Source organism: Chelmon rostratus, chromosome 4 (assembly GCF_017976325.1).
Source record: "Chelmon rostratus isolate fCheRos1 chromosome 4, fCheRos1.pri, whole genome shotgun sequence".
Lineage (NCBI taxonomy): Eukaryota > Metazoa > Chordata > Actinopteri > Chaetodontiformes > Chaetodontidae > Chelmon > Chelmon rostratus.
This window is the reverse complement of record NC_055661.1, coordinates 29,473,647-29,500,568: the sequence shown is the minus strand read 5'-3', so window position 1 is coordinate 29,500,568 and position 26,922 is coordinate 29,473,647. Positions and strand designations below refer to the sequence as shown.

At 43.5% G+C, this 26,922-nt stretch overlaps 1 protein-coding gene across 2 annotated transcripts; it reads right to left on the bottom strand.

Moving 5' to 3' along the window:
* Positions 1-91: 91 nt before the first annotated feature.
* LOC121605153 (nardilysin-like) lies at positions 92-26,001 on the bottom strand. Of its 2 annotated transcripts, XM_041934949.1 has the most exons (31): positions 25,965-26,001; positions 24,186-24,404; positions 22,567-22,837; positions 20,777-20,858; positions 20,031-20,184; positions 18,183-18,256; positions 17,926-18,021; positions 17,458-17,580; positions 16,490-16,547; positions 14,586-14,659; positions 13,987-14,056; positions 13,685-13,762; positions 13,464-13,584; positions 12,439-12,497; positions 10,665-10,719; positions 10,051-10,155; positions 9,629-9,752; positions 8,936-9,022; positions 8,667-8,786; positions 7,943-7,994; positions 7,687-7,837; positions 7,150-7,277; positions 5,646-5,808; positions 4,632-4,663; positions 4,130-4,268; positions 3,604-3,651; positions 3,470-3,522; positions 3,299-3,382; positions 3,003-3,210; positions 2,075-2,164; positions 92-1,963 (listed from the first exon to the last, which is right to left on the bottom strand). In XM_041934949.1, the coding sequence occupies exons 2-31, from the start codon at positions 24,374-24,376 to the stop codon at positions 1,742-1,744; spliced, it is 3,312 nt and encodes a 1,103-aa protein (XP_041790883.1). In that variant the 5' UTR covers positions 24,377-24,404; positions 25,965-26,001; the 3' UTR covers positions 92-1,741. The 2 variants fall into 2 exon arrangements, with proteins under 2 accessions (XP_041790883.1, XP_041790884.1); XM_041934950.1 differs by lacking the exon at positions 92-1,963 and having other exon boundaries at positions 2,072-2,164; positions 3,003-3,205.
* Positions 26,002-26,922: the final 921 nt, after the last annotated feature.

Sequence of the window (26,922 nt, the reverse complement as noted above, 5' to 3'; positions counted from 1 at the left end):
TTAATGGACGAAATAATCAGCTGATTGATCCAGAGTGAAAAGAATCATTAGTTCAAATGAAGCTCAACCAGCTCCAACAGTAAAATCCTGCTTTGACATGAACCACTTATACACTTTTAATGTAGGACTTCAGCTTGTAACAGTACTTTTACTGTGGTCTCAGTACTTTTACTTCAGTAAATGATCTGAATACTTCCTCCTTTTAATGACCCGTCAGCAGCGAGTTCTTGGTTTGATTTTCAGGGTGATTCATGTTTTCAACGACACTGAAAAACATTTTCTATCTTATAAATTCAACGTAGAGTCAATCTCACCACCGCGCAGGAGACGTTGGTCACATGACCTTCCCTCTGGCGCCACCTTCAGGACACACTGCACCTCTCCGCTTCAAGCTGAGGACAAAACCGCCGAACAAGCAGACAAATGACCTGTGAGGAGGAGCGCGAAGGAGCGACGCAGCGATGAAGAGTCGACCTTCGTGCTTTGTGTTTGAGGAACGTTTGAGTCGCTGGTTTAAAGAACGATTTGCATGAAATTATCAGATAACTTTTATTACAACACAGTTATTAATGTTCTCAGACTAATGAAGACGTCTTTCTGGTGTCCCTCGTCTCTTCTCGTCATTCTAATGATCACATCACTGAACTGTCACACCGAACGAAGACAAGTGAAGCTTCGTCATCATCATCACCACGACCTGGTTTAAGCTTCGACACAATGAACTGAAACAGGCTTCAGTTTCATCTGTCGTCTCTGTTTTTACAACTATAATTATTATAATAACTCAACGACAGAACAATCAAACACAACTGAACTACAACGTATTACTGAATGAAGGTATTTTTAATTGAAATGTAAACTGAAGGAATTAAAATGTTTCTGTGGACTTTCATCCTGACCACACGTCACAGTCTCGTTCACCGTCAGTGATATTTTATCTGCAGGCTCCGTCAGAGCAGTACGAGCACGCAAATATAAACTCAGGAGTAAAAACAGTAGTTTTCAGTGATACTGGCTGCAGCGACATTAAAGTGGGAGTTCTGCTCCTCCTCTTCTTCTTCTTCATAACAGACTGAATTTAAACCAGAGCCCTGAGTCATCGCGCTGCATTCACTTCACCGGGGAATAATCGTACAAATCCTTTCACAGTTAAAAGCAACAACAGACACATTCAGGCTCATTTAAATCTACGGAGACGCCACGACTGTAGTTTTCTGTGCACACTGAGTTGAGTGTTCTGGGGTTGATCATCGTGCAGCTGATCAGGCCTCGCTGAGCGAAACGTGAAGCGAAACTGATGTTCAGGAGAACTTCAATGTTCAGAGGAGCAGTCGCTGCTGTCTGCTGATCCGCTGATTGATGGCGAGCTGACTGAGCGACCAGCTGACTGAGCGACCAGCTGACTGAGCGACCAGCTGACTGAGCGACCAGCTGGCGTGGAGAGGCTGCGCTCTGTCAGCAGCTTTCTAACACTGATGATTTGGGTTTGTCACTTTTCAGGAGCGTTTTAAGCGTATCTACAGTGGTTCTGCGCTGCCGAAACAAAATATTCCCACGGGATGTGAATGCAGCATTATTACAACCACTCACGTAAAACAAAATAACTAAACACACGTTTCTGTCCGCCCTAACAGCGTCCTCTCTGATTAGCTGTTTCCACGGTGACATGATCATCTCTGACCAAAGAAACGGCGAGGACGTCACATGACTCTCCGTCCTGTCGCGTCGCCGTGAGGCTGACCTAGCTGAGGATTTTGTGGTAGGGGTGGAGGGGGAGGGAGGAGGTGAACGCTCTGATGTCGGTGATGAGCGTGACGTCCTGGAGCGATGGCGAGGAGGCCGTCAGGAAGGTCAGCTCGCTCACTTCGCCGTAGGCCGAGGACGGAGGGTTGTCGGCGCCGTCGGGGCCGGCGGCGGCGCTCTGCTCCGCTGCGTCGTTCTCCTCCGCCCCGAAACCGACCACCTGACCCACAAAACACACGTAGACGGATCAGAGTCTAAATATTTCACGTCGCCTGCATCACAACCTGCTTTTCCCAAACCTGCAGAGGGGCAGTGAACACAACACACTCACATGAACGCTGAGCTTCCTGCTGCTGGTGTTTCTGTGCTCCAGGAACCACGAGACCAGCTCCTCCTGGCTGAAGAGCTTCAGGGCCTCGATCTGCAGCGAGACCACAGCGGGTTAGAACCACAGAGCGGGACCAGAACCAGAACCAGAGACCTGCAGCCACACGAGCTGTTCTGAACTTCCATCAGGTCTAACTTTCATCATTGTGACATACAGAGTCGTAATTAGAGAAAATGGCTCCAGCTCCAGCTGCAGCACTGCAGGATCCGACGAGTCCAGAACAGTATCTGAACACTGCAGGATCCGACGAGTCCAGAACAGGAGCTGTGAACACTGTAAACTCTCCAGCTGCTGTGTGATCCTCCATGTATGTATGAAAAACTAACTTTACTTACAAAATGCTGCCAATTATTAGTTATCATTAGACCTGATGGTGCTACAGATGTTTCCTGTGTTTTAATGGTAAATAGTTTGTTGTAAACTAGCTGCTAGTTACTGTAAACTTAATGACTTCACTCACTAACTTAAGGCCCAAACGGCAGCCAGAGACTTTAACTGACTGTGGTTTTGTTTTGTAGCTTCAGCCAATCACAAAACAATCAAGTATGAAACCAGGAAGTCCCCACAGCGCTATCACCTCTTAGACGCCAAAACGCGCGCTCAAGTGAAGTCCTTTTTGCCCCTGCCCTTCAAAAAGTCTATGCACGCCACTGTTTATAAGTGCAAGTCACACACTGTGCTCAGGTAACTTTCACATGTCCAGGTGTCTATATATTTTTGGCCAATTAGAGTACTGATGTTAGATATGTCTGAAAATAAACAGTAAAATGAAACAGCTCTGACAGCTGAGTGTTTTTGTACAGAAACCATCATGACCTCTACAGCAGCTTCATACTGGAGGACACACACGGAGCTTCACAACGCCTCTCACCTCCTTGTTGAGCCGCTTGAAGACGTACTGCTGTGTGACCACCTCAAACCAGTTCCGGTCCACTTCCTCTCCCAGGTGGGCGTCCTCGCACTCCTTCAGCTTGATGAGAGCCGTCACCTGGGACCTGAAGGCCTCCTCGCTCAGACTCGACAGACGCTCGCCGAAGCTGACCAGGAACTCCTCGATCTTCGCCTCCACAAACTCTGTGCTGCGAGGACAGACGGGACGAGGAAGAGGAGGAGTGTTTAAAAACTCTGGAGCTCCACATACAGAGAGGTCGACCAAGGTCAGCTCACCTGAACTTGGTGGCCTGCGTTTCCACGGTGATGGAGAAACCCAGCACCCCTGAGGTGTTCCTGCAGGTCGGGTACACCTGGTACCTGCAGGAAACGACATGACACACTGGACGGTTCAAAGGAAACACCATCATCAGACGGATCTGTGAGCTCAGCAGAAAGGACACTCACCCCAGAGTCTCCTTCGTCCTGAGGAAGTCGAAGCAGGGCTCCTCCATGTGCATCTGCGCAGACAGACAGACGTCACATGACCGACAACACTCACAGGACTCACCGCTGCTTTGTGTTTAAACGTCGACACTCACCACCATCAGCTCCATCAGAGCGTGTTCTCTGAGGTTCTTCAGCCCCGACTGCAACAAGAACACACAAAAACACAAGAGAACAAACAGAAACGTGACTTTGAAGAAGGCGACACGAGTGGCTGAGATCCAGGAAGTACTCCCATCCTCGGGTTTGGCTTTCTGGTGCATTTTCAAAGCTTGTCTGCTCATGTGTCATGTTTTGTTTCACTGCCTGTCTGAAAACTGTGTGTTTCATCACTCAAGGATCCTCTGCTGTTTGTTCTCAGGTCAGTTTTTGTATTTCTCCGCAGTACTTGGATTTGTCTCGTCCTCTGTTTTCTGTTGAAAAGCTCTCTCTTTGCTCTCTCTTTGCTCTGCTTGGTTTCCTGCATTTGGGTCCAACCCCTTGTTTCCCTGAACCCCAAAAAATACTACAACACTCTACTTCAGTAGAAGTACTAATACCACACTGTAAAAATACTGTCACAAGTAAAATTCCTGCTTTGAGTAAAAGTATTTAAGTATAATCAGGAGAAAGTACTCCTACCTGGTAGTAGACGGTGACCTCAGAGTTGGCGTCTCCTTTGTTGAGAGATTTGACTTTACACAGATGCTGCTTCTGAGGCAGCTCCACCACCCGGAACAACACAGGGACCTCTGCTGACAGAGGCTGGAACTGCAGCTTACTGCAGAGACAAACATCACATTTACAAACCAGTCTGAACTGGAACCAGCTGGAGGACGAGTTTCTGAACTGAGTGACTGAATGATTCCTCTGCAGCTCCACTCAGACACACTGAGTTGTGATATTTCAGCTCTCAACCCATTTTACATGAATGCAACACGTTTTTTTTTCTTCACATTAATGATAAATCTTTTTTCTGTGTCCTCTGAGAAGATGAGAAGATAAAACTTTATTGATCCTACACCAGGGAAATTAAGTTTCAGGCTATTTAAGAGTGTGACTGTCTACTTTATCAGATGACGGAGATCTCACTTTAAAACCACCACAAACATGAAAGTGCAGTAAAAACTTTCTGGATACTCACTCGATGAAGTACTGCAGAAACTCCTTTGACTCCTGTTGGAGAAACAAACTTCATGAGATCAAACCTGAACTTTTCAAACGGAAACGTGGTTCTAAAAATTACATTTTATAACAATTAACACCAAAAGAACAGGATCCCAGTTAGTCTGAATGAAGCACAGACGTCACTGAACAGGTGATAATCCCACTGACGGCAGTTAGTTCTGTAGATTCTCTGAAGACACTGAAGACAGCTTTAAATGTACATTTTGATTTTTAAACAGTAACTCCACATCAGACTTTGGAGGAGGATGAGCGTAGCTGCAGTAAGTCATAAGAGCACAGGTCTGTTGTGCTTGTGACCACACCCAGCTGTGATGTAGGACGACACTAACGCTGTAATAGATTGATCATTTGAGCAGTGGCGTGCACAGACTTTTTGAAGGGCAGGGGCGAAAAGGAAAAAAAGGGCACATAGCGCATCCTCGCCACTGAAGAGGGCACTTTAGCACACGTTTTGGCTCCCAGGGGGCACTTTAGCGCGTGTTTTGGCTCCCAGGGGGCACTTTAGCGCGCGTTTTTCAAACACTGGGCCACGAGGGGGGGCAGGAGATTTTTCAGTTTTTTTTTTTTTTTTTAAATTCAATTTTTTATTTGGAAAAGCAGATGGTACAGAACTTCACTTCTCGATACAATTTAATCTCCACATCAGTGTTGTGGATGCAGGATCGTTAAATGCTAATCCAGATTTTTAATAACAAGGAACAATATAACATGTGGGCGGGAGCGGGGGAGATTTTTCACTGTTTTATAGACCAGAGAGTTGATCAATAACAATATTAGATAAGCAAGTGAAGTCACTCTTTAAATGCAGTCATTCAAAGCTTTGACAAACTAAACTCCGGAGTGGAAACCTCACAGTCTGATAAAAGCCTCGACCCATGAATGACACATTTGCTGTCATTGTTGCAACTGTTGTGTTTGATTGTTGTGTTGAACTTTGTTTTCCTGCAGCACAGATGTCAGAGTGTCTCACCGTGCTGGTGAAGTTTCCCTGCACCAGACCCTCCGTGTACAGCTCCGCCTTCAGCCCGCCGACGAAGGTCAGGAGGTCGTCGACGGTCAGACCTTTCATGATGGCCTGATACTTCTGAATGACCGACCAGCGACAGTGCTCCAGAATCAACAGACGAATGTCTCTACAGAAGGGAGATGATGGTGAAACTTCAGAAAACATTTCAGCCATCCAGAGAAAGTGTCAGCGTTTGCAGTGTGTGTGTGTGTTTGCAGTGTGTGTGTGTTGGCAGTGTGTGTGTGTTTGTAGTGTGTGTGTGTTGGCAGTGTGTGTGTGTGTTTGCAGTGTGTGTGTGTTGGCAGTGTGTGTGTGTGTTTGCAGTGTGTGTGTGTGTTTGCAGTGTGTGTGTGTGTTTGCAGTGTGTGAGTGTTTGCAGTGTGTGTGTGTGTTTGCAGTGTGTGTGTTTGCAGTGTGTGTGTTTGCAATGTGTGTGTTTGCAGTGTGTGTGTTTGCAGTGTGTGTGTTTGCAGTGTGTGTGTTTGCAATGTGTGTGTTTGCAGTGTGTGTGTTTGCAGTGTGTGTGTGTTTGCAGTGTGTGTGTGTGTGTTTGCAGTGTGTGTGTGTTTGCAGTGTGTTTGTGTTTGCAGTGTGTGTGTGTGTGTTTGCAGTGTGTGTGTGTTTGCAGCGTGTTTGTGTTTGCAGTGTGTGTGTGTTTGCAGTCTGTGTGTGTGTTTGCAGGTGTTTGTGTTTGCAGTGTGTGTGTGTGTTTGCAGTGTGTGTGTTTGCAGTGTGTGTGTTTGCAATGTGTGTGTTTGCAGCGTGTGTGTGTGTTTGCAGTGTGTGTGTCTGTTTGCAGTGTGTCTGTGTTTGCAGTGTGTGTGTGTTTGCAGTGTGTTTGTGTTTGCAGTGTGTGTGTTTGCAGTGTGTGTGTGTGTTTGCAGTGTGTGTGTGTTTGCAGTGTGTGTGTGTGTTTGCAGTGTGTGTGTGTTTGCAGTGTGTGTGTGTGTGTTTGCAGTGTGTGTGTGTGTTTGCAGTGTGTGTGTGTGTGTTTGCAGTGTGTGTGTGTTTGCAGTGTGTGTGTGTGTTTGCAGTGTGTGTGTGTGTTTGCAGTGTGTGTCTGTTTGCAGCGTGTGTGTGTTTGCAGCGTGTGTGTGTTTGCAGCGTGTCTGTGTTTGCAGTGTGTTTGTGTTTGCAGTGTGTGTCTGTGTTTGCAGCGTGTGTGTGTTTGCAGCGTGTGTGTTTGCAGTGTGTCTGTGTTTGCAGTGTGTTTGTGTTTGCAGTCTGTGTGTGTGTTTGCAGCGTGTGTCTGTGTTTGCAGTGTGTGTGTGTTTGCAGTGTGTGTGTGTGTTTGCAGTCTGTGTTTGTGTTTGCAGCGTGTGTGTGTTTGCAGTGTGTGTGCATGTTTGCAGTGTGTGTGTGTGTTTGCAGTGTGTGTGTGTTTGCAGTGTGTGTGTGTTTGCAGCGTGTGTGTGTTTGCAGCGTGTGAATGTTTGCAGTGTCTGTGTTTGCAGCGTGTGTGACGTACTTGCCGAGTCTCTCAGGTTTGATGAGGATGTTGAAGTAGGTCTTCTTCAGCTGATCAGAGAACATGGTGAAGACGCCCGGCTCAGCGCTGAACTCTGCCAGATGATCCACGATCAGCTTCAACAGCAGCTGAAACACCAGCCAGGAGGAAAGTACATTAACTCAAGTACTGCACTTCAGCACATTAAGCTGCTAAGTTAGTTTCTGCTTTGTTATTGATTTATAAAGTGACAGCTGGAGAGACACAGGGAGGTCAGGGGTCAGAGGGGGGGTGACAGGCAGCAAAGAGCCTCCGGCTGCACCTGAACACTGCAGTAAGGACTCAGCATCAATACACAGCAGGTGCTCTACCAGGGAGCACCCAAGTTAGTTATACTTCTGCTTTACCACAGTTATACAGGGAAATACTCAGCTTTTTACTGCCCTACATTCAGCAGGGCAGCAAAATTTACCAACTTTGATTATCAATCCAAAATATAAATGAACTAATTAAACAGTCAAATACTGTGCGTGTGTGCGTGTGTGTGCACGTCTTCACCGGCAGTTTGTGGTTGAAACCTTTCAGTCGGATCACCAGGCCGTGCTCTCCGGCCACCAGCTTGTACTCCAGCTGAGCCACGTCGGCCTCGTAGGCTGGTTCTGCCAGGTTGTGAGCCAAGATGTTCACAAAGAGGTCAAACAGCACCAGACTGAAAGAGGAACCACACAGTAATAAGAAGATCAATTCATCATCAAAAATCCACGATGGTTGATTTTTCCATGAACGGTGTTTATGTGTATCGACGGTCTCTTACTTCTCAGGACTCTTTTGAATCATTGGGGAGATCAGGTTGAAACGAATATAGGCTGAAAGACAGCAAACAACGTGATCATTTCACACCGACGTTTACAGAATGAGTCATTTATGATTTCACTGTATTTAAAACCCCACGTAGGAACTGTCCACCAGACACTTTTATACCAGCGGCTCATCTCGTGACCAAATAAATGAAGCAGGTTCTTGTAATAAAAAATAAAGCTTTTTTTCAGTTTTTCATTGAAGTTATATGACACATTTCCCCAAAATTCAGTCTGATAGATTTGATATGTATGATATATATATATATATGAGTTATATATGAATGAGCCTATTGTTTGTAGCATTAGCAGGACTCATACCCACCATATCACATGTGGATAATATCCAGTTTTCACATCAGGTCAGAGCTCTAGTTTTATAAAGCAGCAGTGATTGACACTGTCCACCAGATGGAGCTGTTTAACATGCTGAGGCTCGAGTTGGACAGGACCAGACTACAGCAGGGGAGCTCATGAGACCAGCGTCTCCTCCACATGTTTTCAGACAAATATACTAAATTTCTTGTGTCTGATGCGGTGTTTCCACAAAAAAGTTCAAGGATCTGTGAAAATGATTTGCTTCAAAAGTTTAGAGACGCACAACAACATCTCCTGCTTCGCAGCTTTAAAAACTCTGTTAGCGCTCACACAGCTTCAGGCTCATTTGATAACTGGACTCACCTTTCGGGATCTTGAACTTGTTGTCCTTTTTGTACCACAGACAGCCTCGCTCAGTGTTGGTGATCCGGACAGGAAACTCTGAGTCCGGACAGTCGGACGTTTTCAGGGTGAAATCCGTCGCTGCAGCACGAAGAAGAAGAACAATCGTGAGTGTGTCAACAGCTGGAGTCGTCGTTTTAGTCGGTACTCTTTTGCAGTCGTTACGTTCTGTCCTGCATGTAAACAATACATCACTGTGAGGTGTCACGTGCACATTGTGTTTTACTGACCGATGAACTTGTTCTCAGCAGGAAGGTGGAGTTCAGGGTTGAGTTCCAAGTCTTCTGCCCAGAGCTGAGCCCACGTCTCTGAGATGTCTGATGAGCAAAACAAACACACCCACAGTCAACAGAAGTACAATGTTCTTAGGTTTCTCACTCCTTCAGGTCAGCAGGGAGGGCTCTTCCATCATGTATAACACACAGAGCAGAACACTGCACCTGCGTGTCTGACATGGAAGTGCTCTGTGCTATCGTACCGCCTGTTTCACAGTTATATTCTGCTCTCACTTACATTGAAAGCTGAGCCTGGAACCTAAAGACAGCAGAGACACAGAGCTACGAGTGAGACGCTGTGGTCATAAATCAGCTGAACGTGGACTCGCTGCATCCAGGGCACATATGGAGGAAGTGTCTAAAATCTAAAAATCCTTTCCAGTTGACCCTTTTTATACAATAGAGAAATAGTCATAAATAATTTATATTTTGCAGTATTTGATTTTTTTTAATCAACTAATAACTAATCAATCAGCACATTTCTATAGTTTCATTGCAATGTGCTACATTAGGATCAATATGATTGATTACCATGTGCAACATGTTGCCTTTGCTTTTCAAGAAACAGATGGAGTCACACTTACAGGGGAGGTGTGTGTGTGTGTGTGTGTGTGTGTGTGTGTGTGTGTGTGTGTGTGTGTCTCGTACCCTCCATGCTGTAGCAGGTACTGAACCATTTTTCTCTGAGTGGGCAGTGACCTTCGTTCTCTGGTGACAGCAGCAGCAGGTTCGCTCTGTCAGGAGTCAGCAGGGACAGAGCAGCACTGATCACCTGAACACACACACACACACACACACACACACACACACACACACACACACACACTTATCTTTACTGCACATAATGTAAAAATAAATAAATAAAAAATAAATAAATAAATAGTAACAGTTCCTCAGAGGGCTCATGTCAACATGTCAACACCCAGGCTCTACAGAGTGCATAATTTACCATCTGAGTGTATAAATTTACACTCAGAGGGTAAATTTAGTGTCGTATTGAATGCACAGGGAGTGATTTTGAGCTCTCAGACTGATCCTGGATCAGATCTGGGTCCTGCGGCCCTGGTTACCTGCGGGTCGTACTCAAACATGAGCTGGTCTCCGGTCAGGAAGTCCTCTTTGGGAAACAGCTGCATGTTCTCACAGATGTTCTCCACAAACTCGATGGGATCCGTCTGTCAGTGCAGACGAAACCAGAGACCACGTGTTTGATCACGTTATCAATAATAGGTTTACATTTTATTAAAACATTAACGTTACCATTGACTTTCACTGATTCATGCAAATAAACAGCTTTCATGTCTGTGTTGCTGCTTGAGACGTTATTGGCTCATTTTAAGATCAACTGATAAAGATAACTACAAACATGGCTACTTCAAAGCAAAATAATTGATCTTTTAATAAAACTTTTAACTTAATATACAGACATACACACACACAGACGCGCACACACACAGGTAAAAACTTGTTTTGTGTTTGTATCCTGAGGGCACATCTCATCCAATTTAAAACTGATTATTTCTGTCCTTATCATCAGTATTACTGTCGCTTTAATGATCAACTGATGAATTAAAAATCATCCCAGAGATGAAGCAGATTAACCTGGAACACACCTGACGGTAAATCACCTGCTGACACACCTGTGTGTTGTTATCTGGTTGTGAACGCATTGATTCAGGGTTACCTGCTCCTGATAGTGGAACTCGTTGGCTTCTATCTTCTGAATTTCCTCATAGATCCTGAAAAAAGGAAGTTTATTGAAATATAAAACTTAATAAAGCAAAGAGACGTTAAATAATTAAAAGAAGGACAAAATGTACAAAAATCAGTGCTTTCATCTCAAAATAATACGATTGTTGTTGGCTTTCTGGAGTTATTTGAAAACTTAAAAGATAACTTTGGTTTTTTACAACCTGGACTTTATTTGTAGCATTAAATACGACCATTTACTCACCCAGACAACTTTGGTGGCATTTGGAGTCGTTTTGAAGAAATTAGCCCCAGAGGAGCGGCGCGTATATCCGTATAATGCGAGTACTCGGGGCATCCATGCGCAGCCTCTATATAACGCATAATCTGCAGAAACTCGTTCATATTCCAATATTTAGTTCTGATATGCTGGTGCTGTTCCCCTCTGGGCCGGCGGTCGGCTAGTTTAGCTGTAGTTTGGCACAGCTGTGGTTCATTATTGCGTATTCGTAGCCGACCGCCGCAGAGTCAGCCGTGTTGTGGCTGGCTGCTTGCAGCGCCCGGCGTTCGGTAATGACATCATCCACGTCAGAGGTAGTTGTCTAGAGACGGCGGGTGTTGATAACATGCCACCACGGGCTCAGAGGGGAATAGCACCAGCATATCAGAACAAAATATTGGAATATGAACGAGTTTCTGCAGATTATGTGTTATATAGAGGCTGCGCATGGATGCCCCGAGTACTCGCATTATACGGATATACGCGCCGCTCCTCTGGGGCTAATTTCTTCAAAACGACTCCAAATGCCACCAAAGTTGTCTGGGGGAGTAAATGGTCGTATTTAATGCGACAAATAAGGTCCAGGTTGTTAAAAACAAAAGTTATCCTTTAAAAGAACACAGAGAATCAGTGATATCAAATAGAAGGAAGTGAGCAAGTTTGGTGGAGTCAATAATAACATTTAAGAATCTTAATGCTGGTGACACTGAAGAGAAACTCATGTTGATGCAGCAGACAGACCTCGGCTTTACAGAAACAGAGCGTGAATCCCATCTCGTCTTATAATTATCAAATACATTAAAATTCATAGATCTACGCTTCAAATCCTAGTTTCTTATTTTAGAGCCGTCGGCATATTTACTGTAGCTTAAACTCACTGTGTTAATATAATCACTCCACTGTTAATGTCAATCAAAGCAGCATCTGAGCATCACAGTGTCTCAGTCTTCCTGATGGAAATGAGGCCAAGCAGAGTTCACTGAATAGATGCAGATGTTCCTCCCTGGTGATGAAGCTTTAGTGAACTGTTCACATGAAGTCAGACAAACCAGTGACGTGTTTGATTTGGAGTAAATCTTTGCTGTTTTACTTCTCGCCTGTGTTATTCATTAGTTCTGAGGCCATTGTGAGATCATAGTTTCTGTCAGTTTCACCTAAAATCTCCCAGATGTCACTGATCAGTTCTGTGATGAGCAAACGTATTCTATATCTTCAGAAGTCTGATATAATGCATTTTTCTTTTCCATATTCATTTAATCCATCATAAACCTTTAAAACAACAAACAAAGCCTTCAGTTTTAAATAATCCTGAAAAAGAAAGTGTGACACAGAGTGTGAGACTCTGAGGGGCTGATAAATGGAAGTAGGACATAAAAAGCACAGTTTTGTCCTGGGACTGAAAGAGTTTACAGGTCTCTGATGGGGCTTTTACAGATGTGTTACGCTGCAGAGACAGACTGTTACTGTGTGTGTTCGTGTGCAGTCTGACCTCTGCTGAGGGCCCAGAAACTGGAGCATCTTCAGGTACTGGAACACAAACTGGACCACCTGCACAGAGGAAAAACAATGCTGTGTGGGCGTCACAGAACACTGAAGAAACGCAGAACAAACACTGCTTCTTATTATTATTATTACTATATTTATATCTAGTGACTATTTAAACGGCTGAGTGAAGTTACAGCAGCAGCATCATCTTCTCTGCAGGAATACGACAACAACTGTTTTCCACGAGACGTTCAAACGTTCTTTTAAGTTCTGCTTTTTTAAATGTACGCTGACTTTCAGGATATAAAAGCAACAAATTTAGTTAAACTGTGTGTCGAACGGAATAATTAAGTACAGCTACATGAACAAGAAACAACGCGTTTCATTGCTTTTGTTTCATTTCAGACACATTATATCTATATCTATTATATTATATATGGTCTGTCGGCTCATTGGGGAGTCACAGCTGTGCCTGCAGTCGCTGAACACTCGGCAGGTACAGCGACTGGCCAGCTCCATCTCCACTGATGACTCCCATCCCCCGGCAAGTGAGTTCCAGCATCAAAAAGGAGATTCATAGTGCCGAGAGTTAGCACCACTCGCTACAGGAACAGCTTTGTTCCTGCTGCTGTTTCTCTTTTAAATAGGACGTCTGTCCTATTTTAACGTGGTCTTAACCTGCTTACTTATTTATTTATCATTGTTTTACTGTCCCTTGTATCATGCTCTTATGTTTTCTTAGCATTCTTGGCATTTTTAGTGATATCTAATGACTTTTATTTATTTATTTTAGTCTTTTAACCATGATCAGTGAGCTGCTGGGAGTACCTGTCAATGTCTGCTGTTAATCTGTCTTCTGTATGTGTCCTGTGTTTCTAAATGTTGTGTATAATGTTTGAGATGCCCTCTCCAGACTGCAAAACAAATCTACCTACGGGTATCAATAAAGTTACCTTGAACCTTGAACCTTGATATCAAATGAGGATCCTCACAAGCATAGAAAGAGAACGTGTGCATGTGTGTGTTGACCTGGTAGAAGTTCTGGTAGCCCTGATCAGTGAGGGTGATGGAGATGGAGAAGATGGAGTAGGTGGTGTTCTGGTCGAAACCCGTCTCACTGTTTCCTCCAAACAGAGCCAGAGCCCAGCACCTGAACACACACACGCACACACACACACACATCATAAACATCCTGCTCATATTCAGTTTTTAGTGCCAGTTTTTCATCGGTTCGTTTTTCTACAGCTCACTTCTTCCTGAGCAGAGACAGGATGCTGTTGGTTCCTTCGTGTCCGATCAGCCAGGAGATGTAGTGAAGAGGCTTCACTCTGAAAAGAAAACACACTCCGTGAAGTCTCATCTGACTGAGAGGTGATCCCACAGACTGACATCTGAGCGTCGGCATGAGAGGGATCAGATTCAAAGTCTTCCGATAAACTAGTTTTTAACACTTTGTATTTTTGTACTAATATTGTCTAATAACAAAGTTTATTATATTAACTTGCACATTGTTATGCATCTCCACTGGTGGAGGGTTTGACAGCAGACTCACCTGTAGTGCTTCCCCTGCGGCGGTACGGCCCAGCTGATGGTCAGAGCGTGCACCTTCCTCACAGGAACCACTGCAGCACACATTTATGTATTAGTTAGTACGTCACATTAAAATGAGATCAAAGGATAATCAGATTGTAGAACTGCAAAATTAATTAGATGAAAATCAGGATAATAAAATTTGATTTTACTAATTATTTAAACCTTATTTATGTAACACAGGGAATTACAGAAAGAATACTTTTCAGTTCAATGAGCAGAACACTTTACTGATCCCCAGGGGGTTAATTAGGTGTTACAGCAACGCCAGCAAAACACCAGATGGGGATATAAAAAGGAAATAATAAGCAGAACTACACCATGAAGCAATGTAAGAAATGTATTCAATACAAATTAAGCAGAAGAAAATTACTGTAAATCTGCATGAATATGTTTCATCTGTATTAATGTGGCAAAAACAGATTTTAACCAACGGTGCAGTTTCTTCATTCTTCAGTATCAGATTACATCCACATGATATGCAGTAATAATACCACAGCTACTGCAACTACTACTACAAATACTACATCAGATAATAACAACGATACAACAGCATCTGACCTCTGTAGAGTTTGTTGAAGTCTGGTGTGTCAAACGGCTCCTGGAGGTGAGAGAAGTCGGGTCGAGGTTCACCGCTGGAAATACATATAAAAAAAAAAAGACATTACATTTACCTGATCAGCGATTATCGTTACTGATCAATATCAGGTGTCGTTAACTGTAGGCAATGACACAAACAGAGGAATGTTCCCTCTCGTCCACATGTCACATCACCTCTGTCACAGCGCTGCCTGCCCCCGACCTGCAGAGACTCTACTCTGCCTCTGATTGGCTCGTACTCGTTGCTTTCTTCGCAGGGTGCAGGTGGGAAAAAAAAGGAACACTGCTGGAGTGGGCTCGACAGGCGGTGGCAGGCCCGCTAGCTACAAGAGCTAAAGTAAAGGTTGGTGTATTCCAGCCGGCGTGGACCAAAGAGAGGAGTTTGTGTTTCGGGAGGACGGTGCTGTGTGTAAATGTTTGCAGGATGTCGAGTGTTAAACAACGTTCTGAGACCGACCATGAGAAAATTTTCACGCTGTGTCCAGATATGAAAGCAAGCTAACATCCTCAAAGTCTTTGCCACAGCTAAAAATCACCCTGCTGCAGCCACTCACTGATGGAGAATATAACAAGCAGTATTAAATACTTCACATATACACATAGCATAATACAGTGAACAACACTATGTACTGATGTTGATATGTAATAGTTTGTATGGCAGCCCGACCTATTTTTGGAATTTTTTTTAATTTGTATGTTTTCAGTTTCATAAACACAAAAGAACGCAACACAACAACAAGGGAACCTTAAATAAACAAACAAATTAAAACAAAAACAAAAACCAAACCAGAAACTTGTTCTCCAAGGATATAAAAACATAACAGTTAGCAAAACAATCAGCACCAAATTGGCTGAGCTAAATATCTAAGACATTTTTATACATAAATACAGTACATGTACACTGGTTATAAAAACAGTCAGATTCGTAGCCACAAAACAGGTGCTTTAGTTAGTTTTGGATAAATAAAATAGAAAAGGTTGCCACATTTTGTCAAATTCTGCAGAGTTGTAGGAAGTATTATGCTGGATTCTCTCCATGTGCAGCAAGGCTGTAAGTTCAGCTAGTCGTGTTTTGAAAGAAGGGACATCTTCATTTTTCCAAAGGGATAATATGTTCCTCTTTGCAACAACCATGCCATATTGTATTGTCTTTCGTTGTAAGAGGGGTAGAGATACTAGATACTGGGTTCCGCACAAAATAGCAGTGTATGGGTCTGGTGGGATGTCACAGTTGTAAACATCAGAAAAGCATTTAAAAATGTCTGACCAGAATTTGTTTAGTTTTGGGCAAAACCAAAAGAGGTGACCTAAGGTGCCCTCTGCAGATTTACATTTTGGGCAAGTTGGTGAAACAGAAGGGAAAAATGAGTGTAGTTTGGTGCAGGAATAATGTAGCCTGTGGAGTACTTTAAACTGAATAAGTTGAATAGTTTTGAGACTAGATTCCCAACTGTCGTTACTGATTAAAATGCCAAGTTCACTTTCCCAGGCTTCCTTTAAACAATGTGTGGAGACCAGATTATATGCTACGAAAAATTCACAAATCGGGAGACAAGTCTCTTTGAGTCAGGGGCCTGATTCACAAGTTTATGCAGTTCATTGGGGGCTGGACATGATTCAAAATTTGATATATTAGTGCGGGTATAAGCTCTTATCTGGAGGTAACAGAAAAAATGTGAAGGTGGGAGTGTGTACTTTTCCTTCAGCAGTGTGAAGGTAGCAAAAGTATTGTTGATGTAAAGATCTGCTATAGTGACGATGCCTTTGCTTTTCCAGATCTTGTAAGTTCCAAGAAGAGAATCTCGTGTGAGTGTTTTATGCTACCAGGAATTACTACAAGGTGTGTGTTTGAGATGTGGGCTTACTTGTTGGGAACTTTGATGAAGATCTCTCTCACCCACTGCTCCAGAGTGTCCAGAGTCTCTAAACAACAACAAGACAACAGCAGAAAATGTTGTTGCAGACCTCCGATTGGTTTAACCTCTGCCCTCAGTGCAGTGATGTAAGGTGTACTTCAGTGTCAGTACCCAGTGACATCACTGCAGGGTAAGGATACGGACAGTAAAGACTTCCACATCTTTTCATTAGAGAGTCCAGGAGTTATGTAAATATCATGAAAGTTTCAAAAAGTCACCACCCTCAGCCACGCCCCCAGAGCTGAGGAAACATGGTGGCTGAGAGCTGACCAATCAGAGCAGACTGGGCTTTTGGCAGGTGGGCTTTAAAGAGACAGGCACTAAAATGGAGTGTTTGAGAGAGAGGGTGAAAAGAGGCGCTGCAGCAATGACAGTATGAGACAAAAATAAGTTTTTTTACATGAAAGCATGTAAACGTTTTCTAGTAAACCCTCCAAAATAAAAGTATGAACGTGAAAATGACCATGATATGGAACCTTTTAGGGATGCAACCACAACCAACACTGCAGCTTTTCAGCTTCTCTACTCTTTAAGGTGGATGCTGACATTAGCATGTTAGCATTAGCATTCCATAGATTTTATACATTAGACAAAAGCAACTTATAATAACTGCATTCACCTTGTTAGGAACACAAACTCAAAGTCATCAAAAACAGTTTGCATTCAGCTCATGAAGGGCCAACATACAGAGGATAAACACTTTTGACTTTTCCTCCTCAGGACTTTGTTGTTGGAAGGATTTAATTGTTTCTCCATTTTTCATCCATCCAATAAGCTTACATTCTGGTGTTTAATGAGCATTAGAGTCTCACAGGACTGCTGCGGGCTTTAAGTCTTTGCACGTCCAAAACAAGCTGCGGCAGACATGTGCTGATGCCCTAAGGTTGTGACCATCTCTGGTGAGTCTGTGTGAGTACCTTTGGATTGAACAGCCAGCGTCATGTAATGTGCAGAGTAGTATCTCTTCCAGAACTGTCTGAGCCGCTGGTAGGTGTTGATCTGTTTCTCTCTGGGCTCGTGCTTTAATGTCTGAGCGTTACCTGATGGGAAGAGATGTTCAATCATGATGTGACATCAAATCTGAAGACAGCGCTCCTTTCCAGGTCCATCAACTTAAGAATAGGACTTTAAACTTCAGACAGACATCTAGAATTAACTATGTGACAACTTCATTACTGGAAAAAGTGGAAATTGAAAATAAATGTATGATTTCTGAAACAGACTTGAAAAGGCATCACAACAGTATCTGTATTCCAGACAATTTAAACCCTTGTATATTTCTTTCTTGTGGTGTCTAAATGTTTTTTTTCCTTCATTGAAACAACAGAACAAACCTCAGGGATTTAGCACAGACGTACTTTTGAAGCCTGCATGTGTGTTCTTACCCCAGCAGAATTTGCTCATAGGGTGTCCTGGTTTAGCCAAACTCCCAAACAGCATCTCCTTACGATGCGAGTCAGACGGCCTCGCTAACTGGTACTCTGAACGAGAAACGAGTAAAGGGCCACGAAGGACAGAGAGAAAGACAGAAAAACATCAACAACAACAAAGTGTGGCTCTCGCTGAAAGGTCTGGTGGTTTGTTCGGACCGTAAGGATCATAACCGTGTGAAAACAAACAGTTTGCATCAGTGTGGACTCACCGCTGTCCACAGCCTCCACCTCTCTGTCGATGGCATCTTCTATCATCAGAGGACAGATGAAGAACTGAGCCCACCTGGAACACACACACACACACACACACACACACACACACACACACAGTTACAGTATGTGTGTCTTTTTTCTTACAGTATAGTAGAAGTGGTTCTTCTTCCTTGGCTCTCGAAGAAGGCGGACGCTTTTTCTCTCGCTCCCTCCCTGCCCTCTCCACCCTGCTACTGCTCTCTGTCCTGTGCGGTCTCTGTCTAAACTATGGATCTGGTCAGCTGGTCTCTCAATGCCATTGACCATATTTACTCCACAATGAAGATGGGTGAAGGAGAACCCGCCTGTCCTGACGGAGCGTTCACAGCCGGCTACACGTTGGACTCCTGGGAGGAGTGGAGGATTGTGTGTCTGTCGGTTCTTTCCGTTGAGGATGTTGAAGACGTATACAGAATTGGATTTATGATCTCAGGCTTTCTGCTGTTTGGCTTTGGCGGCTACCTGATCTACTGCATAATAAGGAAGACGCTGGCGGAAATTGGCAAGCTGCTCGCCTTGACTCAAGCGCTCTGTGAGCTCAATCGCAAACTGGATGCGATTCCTGAGCTCCTTCGCCGGTCGGATACCAACTTGGAGAAGCTGTCGGCTCGGTTCGGCTCGGCTCGGCTCAATCTGGCCGCTAATTCGGACATATTGGAGCAAGCCACCATGAGACCAGAGAGACTCAAGGCCAGACAGAGAAATTCCAGCGTCGGCCCCTCCCAAAACAATCTGTTATCTCCACTGGCTCCCAGACATGAACGGCCTTCTCAAGGACGCTTACCTCCCCACTCTCCTGGATGTTTCTGCAGACAAGATGCTCCGACCCCCACCTCCTTCTGGGACATTCACCGGCGCCCTGTAGGAGCTGCAGCCCTCCCCCGGGCGACTGCGCCGTGACTCCCTAACTTCCTTCCCCCACCCACATGTGCAGGTGTTACAGTCTTGTTATGATGTCTGAAATGTTGCTTTGTGCCGAGGTTTTTTTTTACCAAGTCCACACTGTGCCCCCCCCAATGGGCACAGTCTGAGATTAGCTTTTTTTCTCCTCTCCCTCCCCCTCCTGTTTTCATTTGTTTTTCATCTAAGTAAGCGATGCACCGCCCTCTGGCTGCATCGCGGTCCTCCTGTCCCTGTCTCCCCATGTCGATTATTTGAACTGTCCTCTGTGCCTCTGTGTCCTCTGGGACGGGTGGAACCGAACAGGATTTTGTTGCACTTGGAAACTTGTGTAATGACGATAAATGATTCCTGAAGTGTTGGTGGAAAAAAGCAGAGGTAAGCAGGAGGTGGACTCTGCCTGTAACGGTGGGGGGGGTGTGTCTGAGTGCAGAAGCACTGGGGAATCTCAGGGGACGCCTCAGGGGACGCCGGCTAAAAACAGCAACAGCACCAACATGGCTGCACAGAGTACGTCAGCTGGCCTGTTGGAGAGCGGCTCGGTGATCGTGGTGATCTTTAATGAACCGGTTGACCTCCCGTCAGAGAGCCAGATGGCCCAAAAAGAGCTGCCATCAACACACACACACACACACATACATACACAGGACGCTGGTCTTCCCAACAGGGGGGACACCCAGAACCTCATGTTCTGACAGGAAACCCCTGCGTACCGGCCAACGGTTCACTGTCAGTCACATGCTGGACCTGTAAGCTCTCTGCCTCAGTCTCAGGACCGTTCTGGTGTTTGTCTTTGTAGTAAAAGCATCTTAAAATGTTTAAAGTTAAAGGAAATAAGGCTCAGCGTTCCCAGCGCGTCCCTGCTGAAGCAAACAGCAGTCACAGAGCTTTGAATCCAGCCTCACCTGTCGAGCGCCTCTCTGAAATACTTCCTCTGCACGTCGAACTGGAAGATGGTCCTCTCGCAGTCTGTGGAGGCGTTGTCACTTCCTCCGTGCTTCTTCAGGAAGGCGTCGAAACCGTTCTCCGCTGGGTATTTCTCACTGCCCATAAACACCACTGAACATCAGGCAGGGGGAAATCAAAGAGAAAGAGAAGTCAGGGGGGAGATTAACGGGAAAACGTGACACCAACAGATGAACAGAGGTGTGTTTATCATTTAGAGTTTAGAGGACAGTCGAAGAGGATATCAAGATCACCTTTTATCTCTCACCACTATTTTTATTAGCAAAGAGCTGTAGCTGTGTTTCCATCAATGTCTCTTTACGCACATTTTGAAGTATCACATGACAAAATGCTGAAATGACAAAGCAGGAAAAAAACTTCCTAATTTGGCAAAAAAAAAGAAGTTTTTACGCTCACTTGAGGTGGTTTTTGCATCTTTTTTTTAAAAAAAGCATTTATTTGCATTTTCTTCTGCTGATTGTCTGAATAGTTAAACTCATGATACATCTGGACGGAAACGCAGCTATTACAGAAAACATTCAGGTAGAGGCTTCTCATTTCTTCAGACAAACAGCTTACAGAATTAGCTGCAGCTAAGATATTTAATATGAAGCGTTTAGCTGTTGTTCAGTTAATGTTCTCTCCGCAGGCTGGTGAATTGTGATTCATTAAATGGATCTGATACTGGATTTGGATTTGGACTCACTGTGTTCCAGGAAGTGGGCGAGGCCGGGCAGGTCGTCTGGGTCACTGAAGCTCCCCACACCGATGCACAGAGCAGCCGCCGCCTGAAACACACACATACATTACATACGCTCATCCAGCAAGCTCAGGCTTGACCTGCATTTATTAGGGGTGCACAATAATTATCGGGCCGATAACAGGAAATATGCCAAACAAATTGCATATTTCCTGTTATCGGCCCGATAATCGGAACATTTGTTTGGCACAGGAAATATGCCAAACAAATGTTCCGAGCGAGTTCCACGAGGAGGGAGAAACAGCACGGGCTTTAATACTTCAAACCTGGTCAGCCGCCCGACACAAAGCGGTGGGGTTTATTTCTCCACAGGAACCTGCTCACTATTCGTTATCCCGCTTAGAACACGGCTCACTACTAAAGCATTCAATAATGTGACATAAAATAGTGATTAAAACACATTTTATTGATTGATTTAAAATTAGTCTACTCGTCTGTCGCATCTCTCACTGCGCAGCGGCTCTGAAAGTAAACACGTACGTTGCGTAGCAACCGCCTCTCACTGTGCGCCGCTGGTTTTGGTTTTGTTTGTGATATTGATGTCATGATGTTAGGTATATGTGTGTGTTATCGGTATCGGTTTTAAAAAACAGTTATCGTGCATCCCTAGCATTTATGGTTGCGTGTTACAGGGTTGTGGTCAACGTAGCAGCAGACAAGCACCTGTATGTCGGGGCTATGGCGAGACAGCACGTGGGAACAATACACACTCGTCAGCTTTTCTGTATTCTGATGGCGACAGTTAACAAAGAAGACAACATGATATAAGATGAAGAATCTGCTGCTTTTCAGTTACACTAAACATATTTTGTGACATCGAGAAAGCTCCCCTGACGTGAATCAACACTTGTGTACTTCAGTAAGTATTGTTTGTGTGTTCAAAGTCTCATATATTCTATCTTCTATGCCAAAGAGGTCCATTACTATCCAAAAACTGTGTTCGGAGCTGAGAGCTACAGACAGGAAGCCAGAAATTACCAAGAGAAGGAGGAACACATTGTCGGTTTTGGTGTTTCATGGGATTTGTTGACAATAAGAAATACACTCTGAGTCTAGGCCTGTGCTAGCATTGTAGCAGCTAACAATAGCTAAAGCGGTGGTAGTATGATAGTATCTTAGCAGTTAGCATTGGCATCTAGCAGTTAACATTAACAGTATAGGTGAATCTAGCTGTATTGTCTTCTTCTGTTCCTCTTAGCAGGTAGCGGTTAGCATTTAGCATTAGCATTAGCTAAATGGTAGCATCGGTACTGGCCACTACCTGGAGCATCTCCTAAACAGGCCTGGGTCAGTTGAACGTGGCAGTGCTGTTTGGATTGTGTAGGAGCAGTGTGAAAGGGCACTAGGGGGGGTGACTCTGGGACGCCGGAGTTCACCGCCTAGCCTCCTGGAGGTGTTGTGGGACTAAGTAGGCGAAACACCGTTGAAGGGAGGTTTCCACCTGATGACCCCCAGAGACGTGTTAGGAATCAGTGCTCTTTGGCAGGTATAGAGGCAGATTAGAGCTCCAAGGTTCTTCACTGAGAATGAATCCTCTGTTTGAGCACGAGTATCTTGTGTTTAAATTAACTTCAGACCAAACCTTTTGGCCAATACAAATATAAAGTCAAAATAATAATATAAATAGAGTCAATGACAAAATAATTGACCTCAAAGTTAAACACTGCACAGATTGTATGATTGTGTGAACTAAACAAACTTTAACTGCTTCCAAAGACTGACTCATCGTCACCCACCTGCTTCTCGGAGCTCCCTCTCTTCTTCTTCCCTGTGTTCTCCTCATCCAGCTCATCAAAGTCACTGTCCTGCTCTTCTTCTTCGTCTTCCTCCTCATCCTCCTCCGACCCCTCGCCAGAATCACCTTCTTCCTCACCTTCCTCCTCTTCCTCCTGCTCAGCGTCCTCTGCGTCTCCCTTGTCCTCCGCCTTTTCACCGCCTCCCTTCCCGTCTGCCCCGCTGAAGTCGGAGATGAGGAGCGCTCGGAGGCCGTTGGTCAGCTCGATATATCTGCAGAGAGAGCGAGAGAGGATCGGCATCAATGTTCCAACAGCGTCGCTCACAACAACTTCAGCGTGACACTCGCTGTAGCCGAGGAGATAATGGCGGCTTTCACACCTGTAATTCACTAACATTATATTACATTAAATTCATTTGACATTAACTGAGACAATTTTCCCCACACATGTCCACAGGAAGTATGTTGTTGCCTCAGCAACTGTGAGCCCTGTCTTTTTAGGTCTATATTTGTTTCTATTTATGTATATTATATCATATATATTATAATGCTGAATTAGCTATTAGCGGCTCCTGTTTGCAGCGGATGCATGGATGTACAGACAACTGTCACTGGATTACTTTAATACTGAAGAAAACTTAAAAACATGATGATTCTCAGGCAAGTTCTGCATTTATGAGGAGCATCAGATTTGACTGAAATTGGGATTACAAGCATGACGCGTCTTTAAAAATTTTAAAGATGTACTATACGGGATTTTCCTAAAAAACAAAGTATAGACAAAAGTAACACCTCTCAATCATTAGTTATGACCCACTAGACGTGTGCAGCGGTGTGTTTATCTGCAGAGACGCTGACCTCTGTCTGTATTTTCTTACATTCTTCTGCTTTATTTGCGGTCGGGCTGCAACCTTTGGGCAGTGGGTTTGTAGCCTCCAGCCCATAATAGTGTGGAGGTGAGAACAGGACTTTAGGAAAAGGTAGCGACCAGGTTCCAGACCGTAAGCAGCACACATCCAAGAAGGATCTACAAAAATGGCGGAGGTCTAACAAACACACTGAATGCATTTCCTTCCTTATAAAACATTTGAAAAGCAGCATTGTTTACATCCACAAGTTAGCAGCTGTCTTCTTCACTGCCTTTGTGGGCACATTTCTCCTCTTCTCTGCACGCTACTGCCACCAACCAGTACCACAAAAAGCTCACCAAGAAACAAAAAATTATCGCTGCATAATTGTTGCATTATTGGATTAAATTTATGAAAAATGATGAACAGGTAAAAGCAGGATGAAAAACAGCACAAACAACACACAACACACCTCTGTTCCAGCTACTTTTTTCCGATGTGTCAAGGAAAAGCCACATAAAGGCATGGTGGCACATCATGTGTTACCATGGTTACTAACTTAATAAATCTAAATCACATATCGTGTGTCACTTCATGTATAGATTGTTTCAGTACAGTATATCGCAGCATAGTTCACTTTCACACAATAAGAACATGGATGTGCAAATTTAAGAGCAGTTTATCTTTTGAATTTATGCTAAAATCACATATCTACTATCACAACAACCTGTCTGATGTGCAACTTCCTCTATGACTGAGATTTCTTTCCCACCTGTATTTCTTCGGGTCACTGGGTGATTTGATGATCTCTGGGTCTCCCTGGTCTTCTGCAGCGGCTCCTCCACCTACAGCTCCAGCAGCCACCTGGTTCCTGGCCTCCTGTGGCGGCGGCTCACCCTGATCGGGAGCAGATATTTGTCCTGGCACACTGCCCCCGCTTGCTGACTTGTTGGTTTGAGGCATTTTGACCAAGCCCTCCGGAGTGACAGCACTAGTTATCAGATGGAGAACACACATGTTCATGAACATTCAAAGTATTTGAGTTAGCATTTGAATGCGAAAGTTTTGGGACTGATGATTATTTCCTATGGTACACTATAGAAAATAGTATGTGGACACTCCAGGGGTCTTTATCATTTATATCATTTATATATTCATTCATTTATAATCAACAAAACAATAATGGCTGAGTATTTTAGAATTAATTGTTTAGTCATAGTCAATTAAAATATTTTTGGAGTGTTGCTCCTACGAAACAAAGAACTTGAAATGTCACTTTGGACTCTGGAAACTTGTGAGGGACATTTTCACTATTGTCCATCATTTTATAATCTAAATGATCAATTGATTGGAAAAGTAATGAAAACATTAAAGTACTGTCCCACTCACGTACTGTCTCTATTACTCATCCACTCAACTCAGCAAGGAGTCACTATGCACAAAAACATGAGGGAAATTGACACAAAAAGAACTGTAAATATGCACTTGATCTGACTAACTCGCTGCTTAAGCATGATATTATATATTTGCTTCAGACGAACTTAGGAAAGCAAATTGCACACAACATGGATGGATTTTGCACTTAATCACATACACTGAATTCACCTTGATAAGGGATCTCTTCATAGAGAGTATGGACAGAAACAATGATTACAACCTACCATAACTTTTCATGTTCATTAGGGCATGTGAGCACTGTTTGAAGACAAAATTGCAGACCTGTCCTTCAATCAGTAATGAGAACAATCAGAACAAAGTCCCTGCAGCCAGGTTGCAAATCTTGCAAAAAAGCCTTCATAAAAAGGAAGCTGTTGTAGCAGCAGATTATGTTTTGGTATGACAGTCACATACGGATAACATTTTCGGGTGTCCACATATTTTTGACTATGTAGAATATCTAGTAATGCGTATTGGTAAGGAGGCTGGAATTTGGGAAACCTGATTTTCAAAGATAAAACAACTGTAGTAACTGGATCAAATGTATGCCGAACTTAAGATCGCCATCTACTGTTTTCAAGACTGTCTCAAGTCAAATTTAATAATGTATAATTTTGTACATAAGACAGGCAGAATGAGAATATCCGATTTTATTATTGCGGTTTGGTGGCATGGTCTCCTCGCGCGAAAGAATTGCATGGGACGTTAGGGGGGTTAATACTGTATGCCAGTGAACAGAACCTTTGGTTAATATAGAGTGAACTCAACGGGGGCTTAGTTAACCAACGCTAGCTGTCATTCAACGGTGGGAATGTAGCTAGCTAACTGCTGGAGCTAACTTAAAACAGCCACAAATAAAGACAGAATTACTGTAAATTAGACCATTTAATCGGATGGTAAGTTCATTTAGCTTCACACCGGCTTGGTTAGCTGTATATTAGCTTTCAGTAATCCTGTTGTTGAGAATGACACAACACCGCCTGTTAAACAGCTAGTTTAGCCACAGTTGCTAAAATACGAGTCCTTTCAATCGTTAGCTAACCAGGCACAGCTAAACTCTAAAACAAGACACGACAGTTTCGTCTGTGGTACTTTGATATGAGGAGTCGCTCACCTTTGTTTCCGCTAGCTTAATGATGATGGAAGTTTGGAGTTTCGGTTTCAGTACAGCCGCCTAGCATGGGTCAGATAGCAGCTAGCCAAAACAATCCCTGTGATTCGCTGAGAGCTAATCAATCACAGACTAACGGGCCGTGTGATTGGTTGAACCTGTGACGATGGAGGTTAGTTTGATTGACGAACACTGGAAAAAAAAAAACTCAGTAGTTCTGGTCACAGTTGTCTTAGTAGGCTAGTTCTCTCAAATATTACATTAATCGTTATAACTAAGTGGTTTACGCTGTATTTAAGTACAAAAAAATAACTGAATAGCTAAATAACATCATAAAGCCTGCAAAACCATAAGAGTGAAATACATTTTAGTCACAGTCTTTCACTCCCTTAGCTTTGAATCTACATTATGGCTCTGAATACTTTGATGATTTAAAAACCTTTAATATCTGTTTGTGTTCTTCTTTGCTTGTTTCATACATCTTTATTTTTGTCTGTGCCTTTTTAAGTCTTTTCCGTTTGTGTTGTTTGTTTGGCTGTATGTGCTGTAGGGCACATTATATATACATATACCCTAAACAGTATTTTTAGTAGTATTAGTAGTACTAGTGGAGGTAGAGAAAGTATTTAATAGACACACATAAATAAGAACAGTCAAATTTTATGATTAAAGATTGTGATTTTTATTATACTAAATTGCATCTATAATATACAAACATTCACAATATTTTGTACAATCACTTTGTGCTTCTCCCCCATACAGGAGTGAACTGTAAGACGACAAGTTTACATAAACTCTCTATATAATTTTTCCATGGTATACACAGCATAAAAATAAATTCATACTCAACACCATTATAATTTCTAATTCTATCATTTACAAATTCACTTAAAAAATAATCATATGAAGACAATGTCAATATTATCGTATGTTTTTATCAATCTGAAGACACATGGTGGGG